This window comes from Equus asinus, chromosome 21 (assembly GCF_041296235.1).
Source record: "Equus asinus isolate D_3611 breed Donkey chromosome 21, EquAss-T2T_v2, whole genome shotgun sequence".
Classification (NCBI taxonomy): Eukaryota; Metazoa; Chordata; class Mammalia; order Perissodactyla; family Equidae; genus Equus; species Equus asinus.
The window spans coordinates 52,857,942-52,881,834 of record NC_091810.1 but is presented as its reverse complement, the minus strand read 5'-3'; the positions used below and the strand labels follow the sequence as shown (position 1 = coordinate 52,881,834).

At 39.7% G+C, this 23,893-nt stretch overlaps 1 protein-coding gene across 2 annotated transcripts in view; it reads left to right on the top strand.

The window, feature by feature from the left end:
* Positions 1-23,893, top strand: part of LARS2 (leucyl-tRNA synthetase 2, mitochondrial) — a 163,832-nt gene that overhangs the window by 22,670 nt on the left and 117,269 nt on the right. For both annotated transcript variants that reach the window (XM_014852435.3, XM_014852437.3), the window contains exons 4-5: positions 55-146; positions 2,970-3,030. In XM_014852435.3, the coding sequence (XP_014707921.2) occupies positions 55-146; positions 2,970-3,030 (153 nt within the window). The remainder of the gene's footprint in view (positions 1-54; positions 147-2,969; positions 3,031-23,893) is intronic.

Here is a 23,893-nt window from a genome sequence, read left to right as displayed (position 1 = left end):
CTGAGACAGGTTTTAGCAATCTGCCGGGGCTGATGTTTCTCTTCTGGGTGCTAGGTCATCAACCCCATGGGCTGGGATGCTTTTGGACTGCCTGCCGAAAATGCTGCCATTGAGAGGAATCTTCATCCAGAAAGTTGGACGCAAAGGTATGTATTTATAGGCATATTCAAGCACTAATATAAAGAAACTTAAAAAAATTTTTTAAATCTGTGCATGAGAAATAGAAAGCAAAGCAAACAAAACATTGCAGGCTGCCAAGCGATAAGGAGAATTGTATCTATTGATGTTTGTCTTTTAGTGTGCTGTGTTCTTTTTTTAAAGATTTTATTTTTCCTTTTTCTCCCCAAAGCCCCCCAGTACACAGTTGTGTATTTTTAGTTGTAGGTCCTTCTAGTTGTGGCATGTGGGATGCCGCCTCAGCATGGCCCGATGAGCGGTGCCGTGGCCATGCCCAAAATCCGAACCGGAGAAACCCTGGGCTGCTGCAGTGGAGCACTCGAACTTAACCACTCAGCCAGGGGCCACCCCCTAGTGTGCTGTATTGTTATCTAAGAAATCTCAAAGAGGGTTTTGGGTATCGATTCATGTGTTCATTTTGATGCTTTGTTATTTACAAAGTTATTCTTCCATTGAGTATTTGCATTTGGAAGGGAGAAGGAGGAGAGGGTTGCATTTGTTAAATTTCTACAGTACCTCTCATCTTCTTGATGATATTTTGAGCTATATCCAAATTCCACATTATAATTTTCTCTGAAGACTCTGTTAATGTTTTGCCTTCACTATTTGGAAGCGAGAAGAACTTAGACATTCAACACAAAAATATATGGCCAGTTTTTTCTGGGTGTGCTTTCCTCCGAGGGGGAAGCACTCTCAGTCCCACCTGTGCCTCAGGCTTCCATGTACAGTCAGGCGCCGTATAACAATGTTTCAGTCAACAACAGACTGCATATACGATGGTGGTCCCATAAGATTAGTACCATATAGCCTAGGTGTGTAGTAGGCTATACCACCTAGGTTTGTGTAAGTATACTCTATGGTGTTCACACGACAAAATCGCCAAATAGACGCCTTTCTCAAAACGCATCCCCGTTGTTAAGTAACGCGTGACTGTACTTATGGGCCAGCAGTGCCCATCCCTCTCCCTCCTGATGAAGTCTTGAGGCCCTCATATCAGAACCCAGCAGAATGTTCTGGGCTCACTCCATCAGCCCCTTTCACAAAGGTCTGGGGCCTTTCCTTACCTCACCCCTCAGACATGTAGAAGGGCAGTTCCAGGCCTGTCCCCTTTGTCCTTCAGCTCCCTTTGCTTTATCTTGGCCAACGCTACATTGTATAAACATCTACTGTACCATCCACTTCTCTTTTTTCTTCCTAACCCCTAGTTTCTACTTTTTCAGTTATGGTTAATTCTAGGTTAATGGGAGTGATGAAAAAAGGAGGAAATGATGATCAAATAAAATGGATCAAATATGGCATAAATTTGATGTAAGCTAGACCAGAGATTGGCAAATTATGGCCCATGGCTAAATTTGGCCCTGTTTGATTCTGTAAATAAAGTTTTATTGGAACACAGGCACACCCATTTGTTTACATATTGTCCATGACTGCTTTTGTGATAGAGTGGCTGCTTTCATGATACAGAGTTGAGTAATTGTGACAGAAACCATATGGCTCACCAAGCTGAAAACATTTACCATCTGGCCCTTTACAGAAAAAGTTTGCCAACCTCTCCACTGGAGAATAGCAGTTAAGAGGATAGCCCCTGAATCAGACCACCGAGGTGCAAATCCTGCCTTTCCTTCTTGCCAGCTTATCACCTTGAGCAAATTACTTGATGTCTCTGTGCCTCAGTTTATTTATCTGTAAAAGAGGGGTAGTCGTAGGTCCTGCTTCATGTGAATGGTTAAAGATTAAGCACTGTCTTAGTCAGCTGCTATAAAAAAATACCCTAGTCTGGTTGGCTTATGTACAACAGAAATTTATTTCTCGCGGTTCTAGAGGCTGGGGAGTCTCAGATCGAAGCGCCTGCAGATTTGGTGTCTGGTGAGGACCTGCTTCCTGGTTCATAGATGGCCATCTTCTCTCTGTGTCCTCACATGCCAGCAGGGGCAGGGGAGCCCTCCGGGGTCTCTTTTATAAAGGCACTAATCCCATCCATGAAGGCTCTGCCCTGTTGACCTTGTCACTTCCCAAAGGCCCCACTTCCAAATACCATCACATTGGAGATTAGGTTTCAGCATATGAATTTTGAGGGGACACAAACGTTCAGACTATAGAAAGCACTTTTCTGCAAAATGCTTAGCACAAGGCCTGGAATAAAATAAGCTATTGTTAGCTATTCAGAGATTACCTAGAGAATTTTTTCATGGCTTTTCGTATTTTCAGTCTGCTTCAACTGAGAGGATGCAGTAGAAATGAATTAGTCCTTTTTCTTTAATGAAAAGAGAAGAAAAAAGGCTGTATTTCCTTATTTCATATTATATTGAAGTTGATTAATTCACTTCTCTCCCTTTTTCCCAATTGTTGTACAGTTTTAGATTTTACGTTTTGATTGACAAAGCAGATTTCTTTTGGATTTCTACAATTTGTGTGTTAAGGTCTTTTCTCTTCAGTTGACTTTAAACTTGTCAATGCTTGGCTTAAATTTGTGCGAAATACAGATATGTGGTTGGGCCTGGAGTGCACATATCAAATGGGCTGCCTATCTGAATGGCCAGAGGAATGGCCACGCCTCAGGGCTGGTGTGGTTTCTAGTAGATTCTGTATTAGTCCCTAGAATAGGTGTCTTCTAATATGCTGATATTTTCGTTGATTCTTAGTGATTAATTTTTTTTGCCAGGACAAAACAACACTTAAAGCCCTTTTGAATAATCTAGACTTTTACAGTTTCCCTTCACATTCTCAAAGTGTCGTTTGTTTATGGCTTTTCCCTCCTCTAAAAACCAAACTCTCTTCCCTTTGTTTCACAGTAATATTAAACACATGAGGAAACAGCTTGATCGACTGGGCCTGTGCTTCAGCTGGGATAGGGTGAGTCTGCCTTTTTCCTGGAAGGTCTTCATTTTAATGAAGGTCCTGATTGCACACTTACTCCACGTTCCTTCTCTTGGGTTGGGATAAGGGAAGGGAGGGAGGCAGAAAACAGGAGGGCAGGATGAGCATTCCAGAAACAATTTGCCTGAAAATGAGTAATTTTCTGTGGGATTAAGCTAAAAGAGTGAACTTCTTATTTAACTTCACAGTTGGCAATGATTTATGTGTGGACAAAGCTTTGCACAAGGATTTCTCCTGTTCTCAGCAATAGTTTAAAAAGAAAGACTGTTGGAATCTATCTAAAAGTGATTAAATGTCAACCCATTGGTCCGTTTAGGTAATTAGGTGTTAAGTTGATTGACCATTTATTTACCTTTTGTTCCAAGTATGAAGTTGACAGCCCATAATGAGTTTTCACAGATAGCCATTCGTATAAAATGCTTTCAAACTGTATTAAACCAGTGGAGAATTCCAGACCTGGGAAGAGTTCACTGAAGACCACCTGGATGTTAGGAACACTCATGCTAAATATGAACTGAGCCCTTCAAAGCTCTAGCCAAAGGCCCACTCCTTAGACATTGATGAGTGATCTGTTAGGTAAGATAGACGACTCCTGCTTGTCCCCTCCACGAAGGGCCCTTCCAATGTCATAAGCCCTCTTGGCATCCCGTTTACTCCACAGAATGATTGAAGTTTTCATTGCTGGGCCTGTCAAGTTCAAATTCACATCGTTTTACTCATGAAAAGCAACTGGAACAAATCCAAATGAGATTTCCTTCTCCTCCTCCCCCAACCGTTTCGTAAATGATTGAGATTTGATGAGTACAGTGAAAAAGTGCAAAAGGCAAACACATTTGAACAGTCCTTGATTTTTTTCTTTTTTTTGGTATCTCCTTTAGGTAAGATCATGAGCTGAATCAAGTTCTAATTGCACCACTGATGCCATTTTTACCACTGACTTGCAAGGTCGCCAGTGTTTCATTTGGTGGAGGTGTGAAAAGTCCTGGCACCTGGGGCAAGGGGCAGTAAGGAATTGCTGATAGAGAATGAAATGCTGTCTAATGCAGAGAGAACTAAGTAATGCCCAGAGCTCTCTAGAGATGAAATGACAGATTCCTTGAGGGCAAAGATGGACTTGTTAACCCTCTAGGATGATAACTAGCCTAGTCCTGCACAGGAACGTCAACCATCAATGGTTCAAAAAATTAATGGATTATTTTCCTGATCATCATAGAAGATTAGAAAGTACCAAAAAGTGTAAAGAAGAGCATAAGTCAGTGTGGCTGATTTAACATCCTTATATGGTTCCTTGCCGTCTTTTATTTTGGAATCATAAATATCTATGTAATTTACTTTTCTAAAACTCAATTCATATACGTATTTCTTAATCTTGCTTTTTTTAACCCACTATTCATGAAAATTTTCCCATTTTATTAAGTATTCTTTGAAAAAGTGACTTTTGATGGCTGTATAGTTTTCCATCTTATGAATATATCATTACTTATGTATCCTTTCCCTTACTATCATACATTTAGATAGGTTTATCTGAGGTCTTTCTATTATAAACACGGGTTCTCAATCCCTCCTGTGCAGATCTGGAGTTCAGAAACTCTAAAAACTGAAAGCTTTTTCATAACTCACTTGACTGTGAAACCTGACCTGAACTGATGTTTATCTCCCTAGGAATGAATATCATATATTTCACTATAGGAATCGTAGTATAATTGACTACCAGGTACTCTCCCAGACCTAGCTGAGTGAATACACTATTATCTTTTAGTATCCAAAAATGTCAATTCTGAATCACATTCGACTGCAGGCATTTGAGATAAAGGATTTTGAACCTACAGTGCAATGTTGTAGATAAATGTCACAGTGTTGCTACCACTGTCTAATAGTTACTGAGCACTTACTGTGGGCCAGGCACCCATAATTATCTCTTTGGATCCCTAGATCCAAATGTAAGTACTTTTATTGACATCATTTTATTGCTGGTTACCCAAGTGGCAGGGCTGGGCTAATCCACTGGCCAGTTTGACTGCTATGTTTATCCCCCATACCTGGGGCAGAAATCTTGGTACACATATTTTATTATTTAATATGAATTCTTAAAAGAAGCCATGAACAAGTTTAAGGCTTATGGTACTTAAAGGATACTTAAAGGTATAACTTGGCTTATGGTCCTTAAAGGTGTAAAGACTATGCAAATCCTCACTCCCAAGTTGTTACATGGGTGTTTTCACCTGTGTTTCTTTCCTCATTGGTGATAGTGAGCTTGTTTCATGTGTTTAATGACTGACTGAATTGGGTGGGTGTGTGTGAATGACCTAAATCATTTAGTCTTTTGCTCATTTAGGTAGGGAGTGCTTGTCCTTTTCTTAATGATTTTTATTTTGTTACAAATACTTTTCCTCGATTCGTCATTTGCTTTTCATTTTGTGGATAGTGGGATTATGGTCAGCACACAGAGTACTTGGAAAGATCTGCTGTGAGATAGATGAATGCATTCATATTTTCTTCCCAGTCTTTTATGGTTTAATTTTTACATTTAGCTCAGCTGGAATTATTTTACTGTATAAGATAAGGAGTTACTACTTTTTCTAAATAACCAATTGTCGCTGGCTTTTATTTTTAAACAGTCCTTTCCTCATTGATTGAAAAGGCTACCTAACTATAACCTAGTTCTTTTATACTATTATGCCTAAGTTCTGTTTCTGTCCATTTCATCCATTTACAATACCATTATTAAACTATTTTTAATTACTATTGCTTTATAATTGGTTTAAAACCTGGTAATGGAGCTTTCCTCTTATTGTCTCATGTTAAGCATGCCATCCCTACTATCTTGTGTTTCTGTTTTTTTGATATATTTTGCCCATTTTCTTAAACTTTTAGCCTTTATTTGTTGAATTCTTTTGGTATATCACTTGTGGATGCAGTTAATTAAAAAATTTAAAAGATGGGCAAATCACTGGGGGGAGGGGGGTTTATTTTTTTTCTTAAGGATTGGCACCTGAGCTAACATCTATTGCCAATCTTCTTCTTTTTCTTTTTTTTCTTCTTCTTCTCCCCAAAGCCTCTCAAGTACATAGTTGTATATTCTAGTCGTAGTTCCCTCTAGTCGTGCTGTGTGGGACGCCACCTCGGCATGGCCTGATGAACGGTGCCATGTCCGCGCCCAGGATCTGGACTGGTGAAACCCCAGGCCACTGAACAGAGTGGGCGAACTTAACCACTGGGCCATGGGGCCAGCCCCTAGACTTTTTAAAACATAGTTTTAGCTGTCCTTTTCTTCCATGGTGTCTTGCATTTTGAATTTTGCTTTCTTTAAGCCTCTAGAGGCTTAAAAAAATATCAATTCTATTTTTTATTCTGCTAAAAGATAGCTTTAAGAGTTTTAAAAAAACGTATTTAGTATCAACATAAAAAATTATATATTTTTTGTTCCCCATGTAAAATAAGGAAGTTAGCAGACAGTTACACTTCCCACTTTCTAAACCTATTTTTCAGAGGTGTTTTTTTAATATACATGTATATATGTATACGTGTATATATATTATGAGATTTTAGGCCTAGTTTATTTGTATATTGTAATTTTTCTGATCATGTATCATTTCTTCAACAGCTTCTAGTTTTAAAATCACATTCCTAACAATTGTGTAAGTTGATGCTCCTTAACTAGTTTCACTGCTCATCAGTAGACCTTTTAGAACATGACTGCCAGTTTTTAAAATTTTGATTTGTGAAAATTTTAAATCATGCTTTTTCTGACATCATACATTATTTTCATAATTGAAAATGACTTTCCATTGCTTTCACCTGTGAACAGCAATTTACTGAGGTTTGGAATTCTTTTTGCTTTCAAATCTCTGTAGTAGACTTGATCCCTGATCTATGTCTCTCTCTTTTTTTAAATGATTATAGACTCACAGGAAGTCACCAAGATAGTATAGAGAGATCCTATGTGCCCTTCACCCAGCTTCCCCCAATGATAACATTTTATATAACTACAATGTAATATGAACACCAGGAAATTGATGCTGGTGCAGTACTATTAGCTACAGTACAAATCTTGTTCAAATTTTTACCAGTTTTCACATGCAGTTACGTGTGTATGTGTGTGTGTGTGTGTGTGTGTAGTAATAGTAGGTCTTTGCAACTTAATCACATGTATAGATTTATGCAACCACCACTACCTGATCTGTTAGTCTTTAGTGGAGAAGTCTGAGACCAGCCCAAATTGTCTTTGTACGTATAGTAATAATCTTTATACTCCCATTTTGATGCTTGTGGATTCTTTCTGTCTCTGCCCTTGCCATTTAAAATTTTCATCAGAGTGTATCTCAGTGTCACTCCTTTCCCTTTAATTTTGCCTGGTGCTTAGTGACCACTCTGATCCACACTTGTGGGTCTTTCCTTGTGGCAGTTTTTAGGCTCTCTCTCAAGAACACTGCCCATTGGCGTGTGCTCTCTTCACTGTCCTCCATTGTTGTCAGCGCCTCCCTCGTGATTTTGGTCTCTTTGTTCTTCTCTGCCTTTTGGAAGAACTTCTCATGTTTGCTTTCCACATCACTGATTCCGTTTCTGTTGAATCACTGCTGCTTTGTATGGTTTCTAATGCAGATGTTAATTTCGCTATTGTATTTTTAGATTTATTCTTATTTTTCCTTATCTCATTCAGTTCCCATTTTCTTTCTCAAGCCTCTTGGCTAGATGCTTTTCTTCCTTTTTCTTTTGCTATTTTATCTCATCTTCACAGACCATATATGTTCAGAAATTTTCTTGAGAATACAAAGAGATGCTCTTGAAAAATTATTTTTGCTTCCTGTGATAAACCTTTTTACAAGTTTGGAATTCTCTGTTCACCTTATTTGTTTAAGAACCTTTTCATAGACACTATGTGGATTTTTTCCCCTGATTCCTGGGTGAGGTAGACTAGTATATCAATGTAGAGATATATTAGCCCGAGGGGAATGGAGTGGAAGCTCGTAGTCTCCGCGTCATTTCTTTATTTCTGAGTTTGGGGAATCCACCGCTCCTGGTCATCTTTCTCTTTGGTCTGATCTTTACCCAGGTGTGAGGTGTAGCATCACAGACATCCCTGACCGTGACTGCTTGAAGTGCTGCTGAGCCCCCACAGCCAGACATGTCCAGTTTGTGGGCTTTCCATCTGTCCCGTAGCCCACTGTCCCCACTGGACCTTGCCGTTTTGAGTAAGGGGTGCTAGAGCCCTGCTTCTCAAGAACTCAGCCTGTTCTTAAGAAGGGGAGATGCGGCTTGGCTTACGATATTTTTCTTCTATCTGGTCCCATCTGCCAAAATTCCTTGACATTTCTGGCATGGCAGTGGCACCTTCTGTTGTTTCCAGTACTGGCACAGTCCCCTCGACCCCCATCTTGATGTTCTGTTGGTCATTTTAGTGGGAGTAATGGAAACAGGTTTAGATGTGTGTGTTCTCAATACCCTCTTGCCCAGGAGCCCACCACTGCTTTTTACTAAACTTTTACAATCTGTTTTGTTTGTTCATACAGAGCAGCAGCAAAGTGAGGAGGCAGAGAAGTCGGTTATTTAATTGATTAGGCGAATCTTTCCTTTGCAGGGAACATTCCTAAGGTCTCGTAAAAGCTGGAGAAGTCAGCAGATGGCTAGCTGACAATTAACAGAATATTTAAAAAACAGATTGGCTCAGAAATGTTATCTTCCTCCCCCAGATGGAGAAAACCAACTTCAAAACCTGGGTCATGACCTCATTCTTCCTACCTCTCCCTGAATGGGAATCCCTGTAGGAATGGTCCAGCTCTGGAGCTGCATTCTTGTCTTTCTTACATAAAGGCTTAATTCTCTGAATAAAAAAAAAAAAAAAAATGCATGCATTTCTGGAATTAATGCATTTCTGGTGAGCCAAAATGATAACACAGTGAAACTGTGTTTCACTTTTTCAAATGTTGTTCCCAAAACAGCTTGTATCGTCTTAAGGAGAAGGAAAGTAAGAAACCAAAAGCGGAATTGTCATAGCTGAACATCTACTAAGGGAAGAGTAAAGAGGAAATGCAATTTCAGACTGTGCCATGAGGTAGATGTGTTTCTTTGTGGAGAACTGGCAGCATTTCTGAGGAGCAGGTGTGGACCCCATTCTAGTCCTTTGGGTTCAGGTTATGGTCTTGGTGATCATGAATTGGTCCTAGGGGATGGCCCTGTGACTTCCTTATGACAAATGACAGAATGAGCTGCTAAGTTGCTTAGTATGGCCCATTGAGGCAAGTGTGTCTCCGACTTCGATCTCTGCCTTCTCACTAGTGCTCTGGTGCCTGAGTTGGTTCTGGACCAGGCCTTGGCTATGAATCTTTTTTTTTTTTTCTTTCTTTTTCTTTTTTGAGGAAGATTAGCCCTGAGCTAACTATTGCCAATCCTCCTCTTTTTGCTGAGGAAGACTGGCCCTGAGCCAACATCCGTGCCCATCTTCCTCCACGTTATACATGGGACACCTTTGGCTTTTGCCAAGCGGTGCCATGTCCGCACCTGGGATCTGAACCGGTGAACTCCAGGCCACCGAGAAGCGGAACATGTGAACTTAACTGCTGTGCCACCGGGCCGGCCCCCTTGGCTATGAATCTTGATCGAAGTAGACTGTGGGGCCTGATTTTTATCAGGAATCATCTGGATAATTGTTTGGGGAACAGTCCCTAGGAGTTTGCTTCAAGATCATACATATATAACCAGGAAAATAAAAATCCAAACCAGAAAGGATTTAAGGTAACGCCTGTGGAATCCTCCAGAGGAGGGCTGTGTTATTTGTTATGGTGCTTGCTGAGCAATCCCCAAGCACTCATACTCCAGTGTAAAATCAAAACAAAACAGAAACGTATTCCAGGACTGGGCATAAACGATGTTTGGATAAACTTTTCTTGTTCTCCCTTACTGGGATAATCAAGAGTTGACTCTTTGCTGAGTTTCTTTATTATGGAAATGTTATGAGTTTTTATTTGTACTCATTTTCATTGGAGTTTAAATTCTGTGTCTGATTTCCTTCTCGTGTTTCTACGCTCAGTCTTCTGTACCTGTTGGTGCCCAGTAGTGAGACTGACGGCTTTGTCCATCGGTCCCATTTGGCCCAGGCAAACCCAGGAATTACTGCCCCCTAAGACAGTCATCCATCGAGGCAAACTCAAACGTGTCCTCCCGTCTTCCCCAAAGGCAGCGTGGGCTGAGAGGGATGTGGAGTGTGGCGATCTTGGAGCAGCGGAAGAGGCACATCCCAACTCTGCTCCATCAGAATCTTTACCAGGACAGGCTTTTGGTGACTTTGAGCTTTTTCAAGCTTTATCCATCAGTGCTGCATAGCCTGCGTAACGTGGGGGGCCGCTGAGGTGTTCATGGCATCTCCACCACGTGCACAGATCTCTTTGCTTCTGTTTCTCTCACTCTCTCTCCGTCTTTCTTCCCTTTCACTGTCCTCTTTCCATTCTCTTGTTTTCTCTCGTCCCTTTCGCTTGACTTACCTGCTTTCCTTTTCTTCTCTTTCTCCCGTCGTCTTTTTCTTCTGTCTCTCTCTTTTTTTGTGTGTGTGATTTTTTATTATGGAAAATTTCCAACTTATACTAAAGAAGTGAGAATAGTGTAGGGAACCCCCAAACACTCATCATCCAGCTTCAATGGTTGCGATCTGATTTCATCTACACCCTTCTACTCTGAATTTTTTTGCAGCAAGCCCCAGACATCGTATAACTTCATCTGTAAAGAGTTCAGTATATGTTGCTAAAAGATAAAGGCTCACTCCTTCCTTCTTCATGATTCTCTTATCACACCTAAAACAGTTAACGATAATACAGTAACATCATGGGATACCAGTCATTTTGCAGATTTCCCTGGTTGTCTTGTATTTCTTTATACTGTGGGTTTGTTTCCCTGCACTTCTGCTGGTCGTTGTTTAGCCTTTTCTTCCCCACCCCATGTCATTATCATGGTTTGGGAGCAGTATCCTTGCCATCCAAAACACACAAGCTCTTTGGCCCATATCTGCATGAGTTTATTTTCAAGGAAAGCATGATTTGTATGATTACAAAGTGCAAATTATTACTGTTTCAAGGCCCTTACTACCTTGGCATTTTATTTACATAGAGGACCAGACGTTTGATAGGAAGGATTAAACTCCAAGAAATAATGCAGGCTCCAGGATAACAGAAAGATATATTTTTAATGTTTTTTCTTTTAAAATAATTTAAAGAATAACTTAAAACTAAAAGAACTTAGGGACAAGTGAGTGCCTGGAAACCTGGTTGGGAAGATTCCCGTTGTGAAGGCTCAGAGCTGTGGTTGCCTTGACAACATGTAACAGGCACTCAAGGTGTTTGACTTTCCAAGTCCTCTTTCAAATCCTTACAGAGGTGAAGCAGTTTGTCTGTCAGATCTCTGGCTTTGGATTACTTGTTCTTCCTCAGAGTCAGAAAATTGACCTTTTTCCAGAGGTTTTCCTTTGGTTGGGAGGGAAAAGGTGATACCTTTGTTTTAGCTGAAATGAATTGACGGTTTATCTTTTAGCGCTCACCTGTTTACAGGAAGGCTGGTACTGGTACGTAAGGTTTGTGTTCAAAACTGTAGTCGTCTTGAGGTTGAGAAGCACATTTCATCATGAATACGTAACACACATGCAGCTGACCGCATGCAGAGCTGTGCCAGCTCAGTTCTTACCAGCCTAAAACATATGCGGTCAGTTTTTCCTTGCCTCAGCCAGGATAGCCTTCTTGGACTCTTCAGCCCCAACTAAAGACTTTTCCGCTGCTCAGTAAATGTGGCCATTCAAGGAAGCATTTTGTTTTATCCGAAGTCCTTACTGGTGGTCGTGATCCCAGTCAGGTTATCCCTATCAAGGGTGGACACTCTGGCTAATGGGAATAGAATTTCCTGATTCAATGCTTGTTAAGTGCTTTTAGGAGATGGGATCTTGGATGTACATCTCAGAGGACTGGGTTTTAGGGGTGAGTCTTGCCATTCACACATAATGAGCATGATCTGTTGCCCCTCTGAGCCCCAGCTTCTCTCCAAGGGAATGTTTCTTATGGTTATCAAAGAGATTAATCACTCTTTAAATGCCTTAGAAAATAATATTACAAAACCTCCCTCTCCACAGCTGAATCAGGCCTCCAGGTCGGTCTCACTCATCAGCCAGGTGCAACCTTTGGTGGAATGGGCGCCTGTAGTTGTCTGGATACCATGGGCTTTAAGTGTGTTGGGAAGCAATATCTGAAAGGTCTTGAAGATGAAGTTGTTACTCCATGAAAATAACAAGGATTACTTATGTGTGTACTTATACCAATGGTTCTTTCTTAAACTCTGCGAGCATCAGAATCACCAAGAGGGCTTGTTAAAGCACAAATTTCTGGGCCCTACCCCCAGAATTTGTGATTCAGTAGGTCTGTGATTTTGTTTTTCTGTTTGGAAAAATGATCCCAAACCTTATTAGGTAGGAATCAAAATACAGGCTGAGCATCAATTCTTTCTGACATAAGGTAAAGCATAAATGAATAATAAAAATGAATTTTTAAAAAATAGGCAATATTTTTGCAAATACAAGAATAATTTTCATAACTTCTTTAATTGTGACATATTAGATATGTACAGACTAGAGCATAAAACATGTATGTGTGGCTTAATACATTATGGTAGTGTTTAGCCACCACCTAGATTAAGAAAGAAAACTTTGCCAGAAGCTCTCTGTCAGCCCTTTTTCAATCACGACTCCATTTCTCCCCACTGCAGGTAACCACTGTTCTGCATTTATGATCATTACTGCCTTGTTTTCAATATAGTTTTACCACCTACACATGGCTTTTAAAGTTACATAAATGGAATCACATAGTATGTGTTCTTTTGTGTCTAGCTTCTTTAGCTCAACATTTTTTCTGCATTTTATTATACAATTTTTTCAAACATTTGGAAAGGTTGAAAGAATAGTACAATGAACATTCATTTACCTCCCACCTAGATTCAACAGTCATTGACATTTTGCCTTATTTGCTTCATAACTTACAGACATGGTGGCATTTTGCCCCTAAATACTTCGTCATTCCTGTCTGAAGACTTAAGACATCCTCCTACATAAGCACAATATCATTTTGACAACTAAGAAAATTAACAGTAATTCCATAATATTATCTAATATCCAACCCATATGTGAATTTCACAGTTGTCCAAAGAATGTCTTTTATAGCTGTTTTTATCCTAGACAAGTCCCCTGTGTTAGTGTCCTATTGCTACCACACCAAATTACTGCAAACTTAGCATCCTAAAGCAACGCAAACTTCTTATCTCACAGTTTCAGTAGGTCAGAAATTCAGGTGGGCTTGACAGAGTCCTCTGCTTAGGATCTTTTTACCTTGATAAAGTTTTGAGATCTATTGGCTTCTGTCACATGGATTTCCAGCTCTCTCCCCAGGTTTGGGAAGTTCTCAGCTATTATTTCTTTGAACAAGCTTTCTGCCCTATTCTCCTTCTCTTCGCCCTCTGGGATACCTATAATCATTATGTTGCATTTCCTAATTGAGTTGGATATTTCTTGGAGAGTTTCTTCATTTCTTTTTAGTCTTAGTTCTCTCTCCTCCTCTATCTGAAGCATTTCTATATTCCTATCCTCCAGACTGCTAATTCTGTCCTCCATATTATCAGCCCTGCTGTTCAGGGAGTCCAGATTTCTCTTTATCTCATCCATTGTGTTTTTCATCTCCAACATTTCTGATTGGTTCTTCTTTATAGTTTCAAGCTCTTTTGTAACGTAGCTCCTGAGCTTGAGTTGTCTATCTGTATTCTCTTTTAACTTCTTGGGGTTTTTAAGGATAGCTATTTTGAATTCTTTGTCATTTAGGGTATAGATTTCTGTGTCTTCAAGATTGTTTTCTGGGTACTTGTCATTTTCCCTCTGTTCTGGAGATTTAATGTATTTCTTCATACTGCGTGATGGCGTGGATTTGTGCCTCCGCATAGAGATAGAATTTGGTTACTGCTTCCACTTGCTGCCACTAGGGGGAGGTGGCAGAAACTGTGTAATCTGCGCCCACCAGGATCCCCATCAGCTGTTCCTCACTGAGCCTGGGCCACTCCTTGATATCACAGTGGCCCTGTGGGGTCTCCTGTCAACTGTGGGAACAATCACACAGGGGTTCCAAGTTGCTGCAGTCTGCTCCCACAGACCTGCCTAGACACGCTCCCTGCTTAGGGTCTGCAGCAGTGTTATGGGCTTTCAAGGCAGCCAGGAGTTTGTTCACCCAGACTTGCAGCTCTGCTGCTGTCTGGTCCTAGGTTGTACCAGCTGTTGTGCTTGTTGTTGGGGCCTCCCCACTGAGTCTGAGCCTGTGCCACCCCCTGGGACCATGGTGGGATTGTGGACTCTCCCGTTGGTCAAGAGCATGGTCACACAGGGGCTCAGGGCTACTGTTGCCTGCTTCTACAGTCCCAGCAGTCATCCTGCCCCTTTGGGGCTGCTGTGATACTGTGGACATTTGTGGTAGCCAGGGGCACTTTTGCCCGGGCAGCAGATATGCTGCTGTCTGTTCCTAGGTCGCACCAGCCTTTGAGCTTGGTCAGGGGGGCCTCCCCACTGGGATGGAGCCCAAGTCTCTCCCTGAGGCCACAGTAGGACTGTGGACTTTCCCACCGGACCTAGGAGTGATCACACTAGGGCCCAGGTTGTCCCCACCCGCCCCTGTAGTCTTGCTGGATCCCACTTGCCCCTTTGGGGCCGCAGCAGAGCTATGGGCATTTAAGGCAGCCAGCAGTTTGTTTGCCTGGACTCAGAGCTGTGCCGCATCTGCTTCTAGGTCACACCAGCCTTTGTGCTTGGTGGGCAGGGCCTCTCCACTATGGCCAAGCTGAGTCTCTCCCTGGGGCCCCCGTGGGACTGTGGATTTTCCCACTGGACCCAGGAGTGATCACGCTGGGGCTCAGGATTCTCACCACCTGCTCCACGGCCCCTCTGGATCTCACTTGCCCCCTCAGGGCTGCAGCAGAGCTATGGGCATTTAAGGCAGCTGGGGCTTCACTTGCTTAGCCACGCCGTGTCTGCTTCTAGGTCGCACTAGCCTTTGCACTTGGTGGGCGGCCTCCCTACCAGCTCTGAGTCCAAGTCACTCCCTGAGGCCACAGTGGGACTGTGGATTTTCCCACTGGTCCAAAGAGCAACCATGGGAGGCTCAGGGCTACAGTCACCTGTTTCCATAGTCGTGCTGATGCACACGCCCACCCTCAGGGCTGCAGCTGTGCTATGAGCTCAGGAAGAGAGTTACTCACAGGTACTGGGCTGTCTGGGGGCCAGAGAGTTCTCACCTATCTCTGCCTCCTCCCCAGGGATAGTCCATCCACCTTCTGATGTATAGCAGCATGGGTCTCTCAGGCGTCCTGAGGTACTGTGTGAGTATCCTCCACTGATCAGTGAACGTCTATTTAGTTGTAGTTCAAAGCGGGAGAGATGAAGAAAACCTCTCACTCCGCCATGTTGCTGACATCCTCTGCTTAGGGTCTTACAAGGCCAAAATCAAGGTGTTGGCAGAGCTGTGTTCCTTACTGGATGCTTTACAGAAGAGTCCACTTCCTACCTCATTCAGGGTGTTGGCTGAATTCAGTTCCTTGTTGGTTGTAGAACTAGGTCTTTTTTTCCTTTTTTTGCTATTATTACAATGCTACTATGAACATTCCTGTCTGAATCCTTGTACCCAGAGCACTGATTTCTGTCCGCTTATACCTAGAAGTAGAATTACTGGGTCATTGGCTGTATGTATGGTCAGGCTTTGTAGCTCTTGCTGATTTTCCAAAGTGGTTGTACCAATTTACATTTCTGCTCAAGAGTGTATTAACATTTCCTTTCTTCCACATTTTCACAACAGTTGGTATTATCAGACTTTTTAAATTTAGCTAATCTGGTGGCTCTCTCACTATGATTTTAAGTTCCTTGATTACTTATAGAGTTGATCACCTTTTTGTATCTTTATTGGCTATTTGGATGTCCTTGTTTTGGGAAATGCTTTTTTCCTAATGGGTTATCTTCCTTTTCTTGTTGATTTGCAGGAGTTCTTTATGTATTCTAGATAGAATCCCTTTGTCAATTACATGTGTTGCAAATACCTTTCCCAGTTTGTGTCTTCCATTTTTAATCTTTTAAAGATGACTTTTGTATGTTCATTTCATTGTAACCAAATTTATTAATCATTTCCTTTATGGTTAGTGTTCCTTGTGTCCTGTTTATAAAATATTTCTTTATAAGTAATTCCATAAGGAAATTCTCCTGCATTATTTTCTAAAACTTTATTGTTTCTCCTTTCTCATTTGGATCTCCAATTTACCTAGAAATGATTTTTTTGTGAGTAGTATGAGCTAGGGATCCAATTTCATATATCCCATGTGAAGGAAAGAGTTGCTTTAGGTATTTTTGTTTAACTTGGAGAGATGACAGGCCTTTACCCAGAGGTTACCCCAAAACCTCTCGACTGCCTTACGTTTGTTCTTTGTCTAGCCTTGTTTCTCCTTTTCTGAAAGCCACAATTTAAAGCATTTTGCTGATATTTTTGGTTTTTAATTTACTAAATTAAATTCCACTGACATCTGTTTTCAGGTTTATGAAACTCTTTGGAAATGAGGGGGTTTATCAAATGAATTGTTTGGTTTGTCATTTTAGGTTTGTAAATTGACAAATAGCCTGTGATGGTGTTTGTAAATAGTAGTGCTTAGAGCAGGGGTGGAAAACAGGCCAGGGCAAGAGAGTGACGTGAGGCTAACTGGCACTTTTAATGAGGTGTTTTCTGTATTATACTGAAAGTTCTGGGGATGGCGTTTCCTCTGGAGTTTCACACTTAGCTTTCAGATATCTTTCCTATAAGAGAAATTCACTTAAGATGTCCAGTCACTTTGAAGGATAAGCCATCCCAGAATGAGAGTTATTCATAGTATCTAATAGCCCTAAATTAACTTTTCAAATAATCTTTCAAACTTACTGTCAAAACATATCCTGTGTTTGAGGAATTCTATGCAGAAATGAATTTCAGGTGAGCCTAGGAAAATATAAAACTTTTCTTCCACGAAGATCCTAGAAGGTCCAAGGGAAATTGGCAAATGGCCAAAGGACAGTGCCAGCTAAACAAATTTGCAAGGAAAAAAGAAATAAAAGGTAGGAAGATTGAGGAATTAGACTCCACCTCTTAATGTGAAGAGCAGCATGCATATATAGACAGGGAAGGACTTGCTGGTGGCTGTCTTTGGAGATTATCAACCATGGAAGAAATGGATGGAATCAATGAGGGAGAGTATAGAGAGAACAGAGGGCCCAGGATGTCCTTGATTTGGAGGGTCAAGAGACAAGGAGGAGCCAAGAGAAAGTCCCAGGGTTGGAGGAGAATTGCAATAGTATAGTACCACAGATACCAGGGGAAGAGTGAGTTTCCATGAAGAAAGATTAAGAGTAGCCCCTGGAAAAAAGGGAGAAATGGGGCCCAGAAAGCCACTGATGGTCAAGTTGATTATAAAAACAAGCTTTGGGGGAATGGATTCTAGGAAGATGGCAGAGTAGGTAGCACCAGGAATCTGTCTCCTCACCTGGACAATGATTGCACTGGCAAAATCTGTCTGATGTAACTATTTTGGAACTCTGGAGTCTGTTGAAGTCTTGCAACTTCCAGGGGAAGGATTAGATGGTAAATCGCAGTTAATTTTGGTCAGTTTCAGCTCTTAGCCTAGCAGTGGCTACCAATCCCTCACCTCCCAGGCTGCTGGCAAGCAGCTGTGCATGTGTTTCTGGAATAGCTTGCAAGCAATTTGAGGGAGCCAGGGTGAGCAATAAGGACCTTCCAAATATCAGGGATCTATGTTCTTATTGCCACTCTGATCACAAAGGTGCAGAAACAAGAGCAGGCACCCATTGTTGAACATGCTTTCTCCTCCTGGACTTTTGCAAACCCCTACACTTCATCTGAAGAGACTTCTAGGGGATTTGAAGGGCTAGTGCCCTTCCCTCCACTTCATTTTTCTGTTTTTCTTCTTTTGGGAACCAGACATTAAAGACTAGGACATTCAAAAGCAAGCCCATACGTAGGGGCAATTAGAAAGTCACTGTGGATGCCCAGGGAAAGGTGCAGAATCAGAAAACACACCTCAGCCTGATTGTTGGCACACAGACAGCCTTCAACAACAAATCAAAATAAAACAAAAACAAATAAACAATTCTTCAGAATGGAGGAGAATCTGATTTCCTGAGTTACTGCATTATTACATTCAAATGCCCTTTTTTTTTTTTTTTTGGTGAAGATTAGCCTTGAGCTAACATCTGCCACCAATCCTCCTCTTTTTGCTGAGGAAGATTGGCCCTAAGCTAACGTCTGAGCCCATCTGCCTCTATTTTTTATGTAGGATGCCTACCACAGCATGGCTTGATAAGCACTGTGTGGGTCCATGCCCTGGATCCGAGCCAGCAAGCCCTGGGCTCCTGAAGTGGAGTGTGCAAACTTAACTGCTATGCCACCAGGCTGGCCCCTGAAATATCCAATTTTTAATAAAAATATCACAAGACAGGCAATGCAACAGGAAATTATGACCCATTCAAAGGGAAAAAGTAAAGCAAGAGAAACTATCCCAGAGAAAAACTAGATGGCAGATTTGCTAGACAAAGATTTTAAAACAGCTGTCTTAAAGATACTCAAAGAACTAAAGGAAGATATAGAGAAAGTCGAGAAAATAATGTGTGAACAAAGTGGAAATATCAATATAGAAGTAGAAAACCTAAGAAACCAAATAGAAATTCTAGAGTTGAAAAGTACAGTAACTGAAATGAAAAATTCACTAAAGTGATTCAGAAGCAAATTTGAACAGTCAGAACAAAGAATCAGTGAACTTAAAAATAGGAAAATTGAAATTATCAAGTCTGAGGAACAGAAAGAAAAAAGATGAATAGAAGCGAACAAAGCCTAGGGACCCATGGGACCTTATTGTATAAACTAAGATACACATTGTGGGAGTATGTGGGAGTATACACAATAGGAGAAAAGAGAAAGAAAGGGACAGAGAGAATATTTGAAAACATAATGGCCAAAACTTTCAATGTTTGATAAAAAACATGAATATAAACATCCAAGAAGCTCAAGGAATTCCATGTAGGATGAACTCAAAGAGACCCACAATGACACACATTATAATCAGTCAAATGCCAGAAACTAAGAGGAAATCTTGAAAATAGCTAGAGAAAATTGATTTCTCACATGAAAGGGATCCTCAATAAGAATGTGAGCAAATTTCTCCTCAGAAACTTTGCAGGTCTGATACATTCTAAGTGCTGAAAGAAAAAAAACTGTTGACCGAGAATCCTATATCTGGCAAAACTATCCTTCAAAAGTGAGGGAGAGATTAAGACATTCCCAGATAAATAAAAGCTGAGAGAGAACTGCCCTGCAAGAAATGCTAAAAGGAGTCTTGCAGGTTGGAATGAAAGGACACTCAACAGTAACTCAGATCTGTATGAAGAAATAAAGATCTCAGTAAACGTAAATACATGGGCAATTATAAAAGTTAGTATTATTATAAAAGTAATATGTAACTCCACTTTTTGTTTACTACTTGATTTGAGACTAATACATTTTTAGAAAAACAATTATTAGCCTAAAAGCTATTGTAATAACTTTTGTTTATAATTTCTCATTTTGTCTTCTACATAATTTAAGAGACTAACACATAAAAAATAATTATTACTTTATGTTTTGAGACACAATATAAAAAGATGTAATTTTGTGGAATCAATAATTGAAAGGGGTAGGGATGGAGCTGTATAGGAGCAGAGTTGTATGTTACTGAAGTTCAGCTGGTGTAAATTAAAATTCAAGTTATAACTTGAGGATGTTAAGTGTAATCCTTACAGTAACCACAAAGAAAATAGTTGTAGAGTATGCACAAAAAGAAACGAGAGGGAATAAAATGCTTCACTACAAAAAGTCAGCAAAACACAAAAGAAAACAGTAATACAAGAAGTGAAGAATGAAAAAGCTGTGAGGTATATAAAAAACCAATAGCAAAACATAAAAGCAAATCTCTCCTATCAGCTATTACTTTAAATGTAAATGGATTAAACTCTCTAATCAAAGGACAGAGAGACAGTGGCAGAATGGATAAAAAAAATCGTGAACCAACTATTTGCTGTCTATAAGAGATTCACTTTAGATCCAAAGAAACAAGTGGAATTGATTGAAAGTGAAAGGATGAAAAAAAATATTTCTTGCAAATAGTGACCAAAAGAGAGTAGACAAAATAGACTTTAAAGCAAAAAGTTTACAAGAGACAAAGAAGGACATTATATATTAATAAAAAGTTTAATACAGCAGGAAGAGATAACAACTATTATCATTTATGCACCTAATAACATACCATCAAAATATATGAAGCAAAAATTGACAGACTTGAAGGGAGAAATAGACGATGCCAAAATAATAGTTGGAGAATTCATTACTCCACTCTCAATAATGGATACAACAACCAGACAGAGGATAAATAAGGAAACAGAATACTTGAACGATACAGTAAAGTAACTAGCTCTGACAGACATATACAGAACACTCTACCCAACAGCAATAAGATACACATTCTTCTCAAGTACACATGGGACATTCTCTAGGATAGACCCTATGTTAGGCCACAAATTAAGTCTCAGTAGATTTTTAAAAGATAGCTATCATGCAAGGTATTTTCTCCAACCACAATGGGATGAAGAGAAAATTAATACATTCTTAAACAATCAATGAATCTAATAAGCTATTGGGAAATCAGAAGATACTTAGAGACAAAGGGAGGAGAAAATACCATGTATCAAAACTTATGGGACATAGCAAAAGCAGTGCTAAGGAGGAACTATACAGCTATAAATGCTTACACTAAAAACCAAGAAAGTTCTCAAATCAACAACCTAACCTCACAACTCAAGGAAGTATAAAAGGGAGAACAGACTAAATCCAAAGCTAGCAGAAGGAAGGAAATAGTGAAGATTAGAGCAGAGATAAATGAAATAGAGAATGGAAAAACAATAGAGAAAAGCAACAAACCAAAAGTTGGGTCTTTGAAAAGATCAATAAAATTGACAAACCTTTGGCTAGATTGACGAAGAACAGAAGAAAACTCCAATCACTAAAATAAGAAATGAAAGTAGGGATGTCACTACTGATTCCATAGAAATAAAAAGGAATAGAGGAGAGTACTATGAACACTTGTACCACAACAAATTAGATAACCTAGATGAAATGGACATTTCTGGAAACATACAATGTACCCATACTGGCTCATGAAGAAATAAAAAATTTGAATAGACCTATAACTAATAAGGAGACTGAATAAGTAATCAAAAACCTCCAACAAAGGAAAGCCCAGGGACAGATGGCTTCACTGGTGAATTCTACCAAACGTTTAAAGAAGAACTAACACCAGTCATTCTCAAACTTTTCCAAAAAAATTGAAGAGGAGGGAACACTTACTAACTTATTCTTGAAACAATTTTGAAAAAGAACAAAGTTTGAGAATTCACACTTCCTGATTTCAAAACTTACTACAAAGCTACAGTAATCAAAACAGTGTGGTACTGGCACAAAGACAGACACATACACAAATGGCATAAAATAGCAATCCCGGAAATGCACCCTCACATATACAGTCAAATGATTTTCAACAAGGGTGCCAAGTCCATTCAATAGGGAAAAGACAATCTTTTCACCAAGTGGTGCTGGGAAAATTGGAAATCCTTATGCAAAAGAATGAAGTTGGACTTACCTAACACCATATGCAAAAATTAACTCAAAATGGATCGTACCTAAGCTTAAGAGCTAAAAGTATAAAACTCTTAGAAGAAAACCTAGGGAAAAGCTTCAGGACATTGGATTTGATGATGATTTCTTAGATATGATACCAAAGGCACAGGAAACAAAAGAAAAAATAGACTAATTGGACTTCATGAAAGTTGTGTGTCAGAGAACACTGTTAACAGTGAAACGGTAGCCCACAGAACAGGAAAAAAAATATTTGCAAATCATCTGATAAGTGATTAATATTCAGAAGAGAACTCCTAAAACTCAACAACCAAAAATTTTAAAAAAACCTCGTTCAAAAATTAGCAAAAGAGTTTAACAGACATTTCTTCAAATAAGATGTGCGAATGACCAATACACACATGAAAAGATGCTCAATATCACTAGTTATTAGAGGAATGCAAATCAAAACTACAATGAGAAACCACCTCACACCCGTTAGGATGGCTACTGTAAAATAAAACAGAAAACAGCAAGTATTGATGAGGATGTGGAGAAATTAGAACATTGTGCATTGTTGGTGGGGGTGTAAAATGGTATAGCCACTGTGGAAAACAGTACAGCAGTTCCTCAAAAAATTAAAAATAGGTTTATTATGTGATCCAGCAATTCCACGTCTGGATATATACTCAAAGAATAGAAAGCAGGGTTTCAAAGAGATATCTCTACATCCATGTTCATAGCAGCATTATTCACAGTAGCCAAAATGTGGAAGCAACCCAAGTGTTCATCAACAGGTGACCTGGATAAGCAAAATGTGGTATATACGTACAATGCAATATTATTCAGTCTCAAAAAGGAAAGAAATTCTGACGTATGATATAAAATACATCCTTAAGGGTGAACCTTAAGGACATTATTCTAAGTGAAATAAGCCAGTCACAAAAAGACGAATACAGTATGATTCCATTTATATAAGGTACCTAGAGTAGTCATAATCTTGGAGACAGTAAGTAGACTGGTCATTGCAGGGGCTTAGGATCGGGGCGTGGATAAGGAGTTACTGTTTAGTGTGTATAGAGTTTCCATTTTGCAAGATGAAAAGTGTTCTGGAGGTGGATGGTGGTAATGGTTGCACAGCAATGTGAATGTATTTGCTGCCACTGAACTGTACGCTTAACAATGGTTAACATGGTAAATTTTATATACATTTTACCACAATTTGAAAAATTGGAGGGGAAAAAAAGCATTCAGGTGTGAAAATAAAAGGTGGAAAACTTTTCTCAGTGCAGGAAGGACTGCTTTTAAAAATTGCTCAAGGACATGCTAAGATTTCAAAGTGCAGCACTAATTTACTGTTGCCCAGCTAACTGGACACTCCAGTTAAGTACGCCTTATGGTTTAAAGGACCCCTTTTTCTGCTTTTCCTTCTTCATATTCCTGTTGCCCTCCTGTCATTCTTACATTGTGTGTTTTTCACTTGCTTTGGCTTTTACACTTCCTTTTTCTTTCTAACGAAAATAGTCATCTGTTTATTTCTTTTTAATTTTTATCCGCTTTTTTCTGTTACAGCAATATCATTTGTTTTATATTTATTTCATATTCAACAGTGTTGCTAAGCACTTATTAATTCTAATGTTTTTATAGATTTGATAATTTTCTTAAGTCCAGAATTGTCTTCCACTTAATTAACATAGAATGAATCCCCATTTATTTAATTCTTCTTAAATTTCTTTTATTAGCGTTTTGTACTTTTCAGCTTACACATCCTGCACGTTTTGTTAGATGTATACCTTAGTATTTAATTTGTTTTGAGTGAATGTAAATAGTATTGTATTTTTCCTTTTGGTTTTTGTGTATTCATTCCTAGTTTATTGAAGCAGAATTGAGTTTTGTGTGTTGATCTTGTATTCTGTGACGTATTAGTTCTAGGAGGCTTTTTTGTAGATTATCTGTGCAAACCATCATGTTATCTGCAAATATGGACATTTTTATTTCTTCCTTTTTGTCTGTATTCCATTAATTTCTTTTTCTTTCTTTATTGCGCTGGAGAAAACTTCCAATGCTATGTTGAACAGCAGAGGTGAGAGTGGACATCTTTTGTCTTGTTT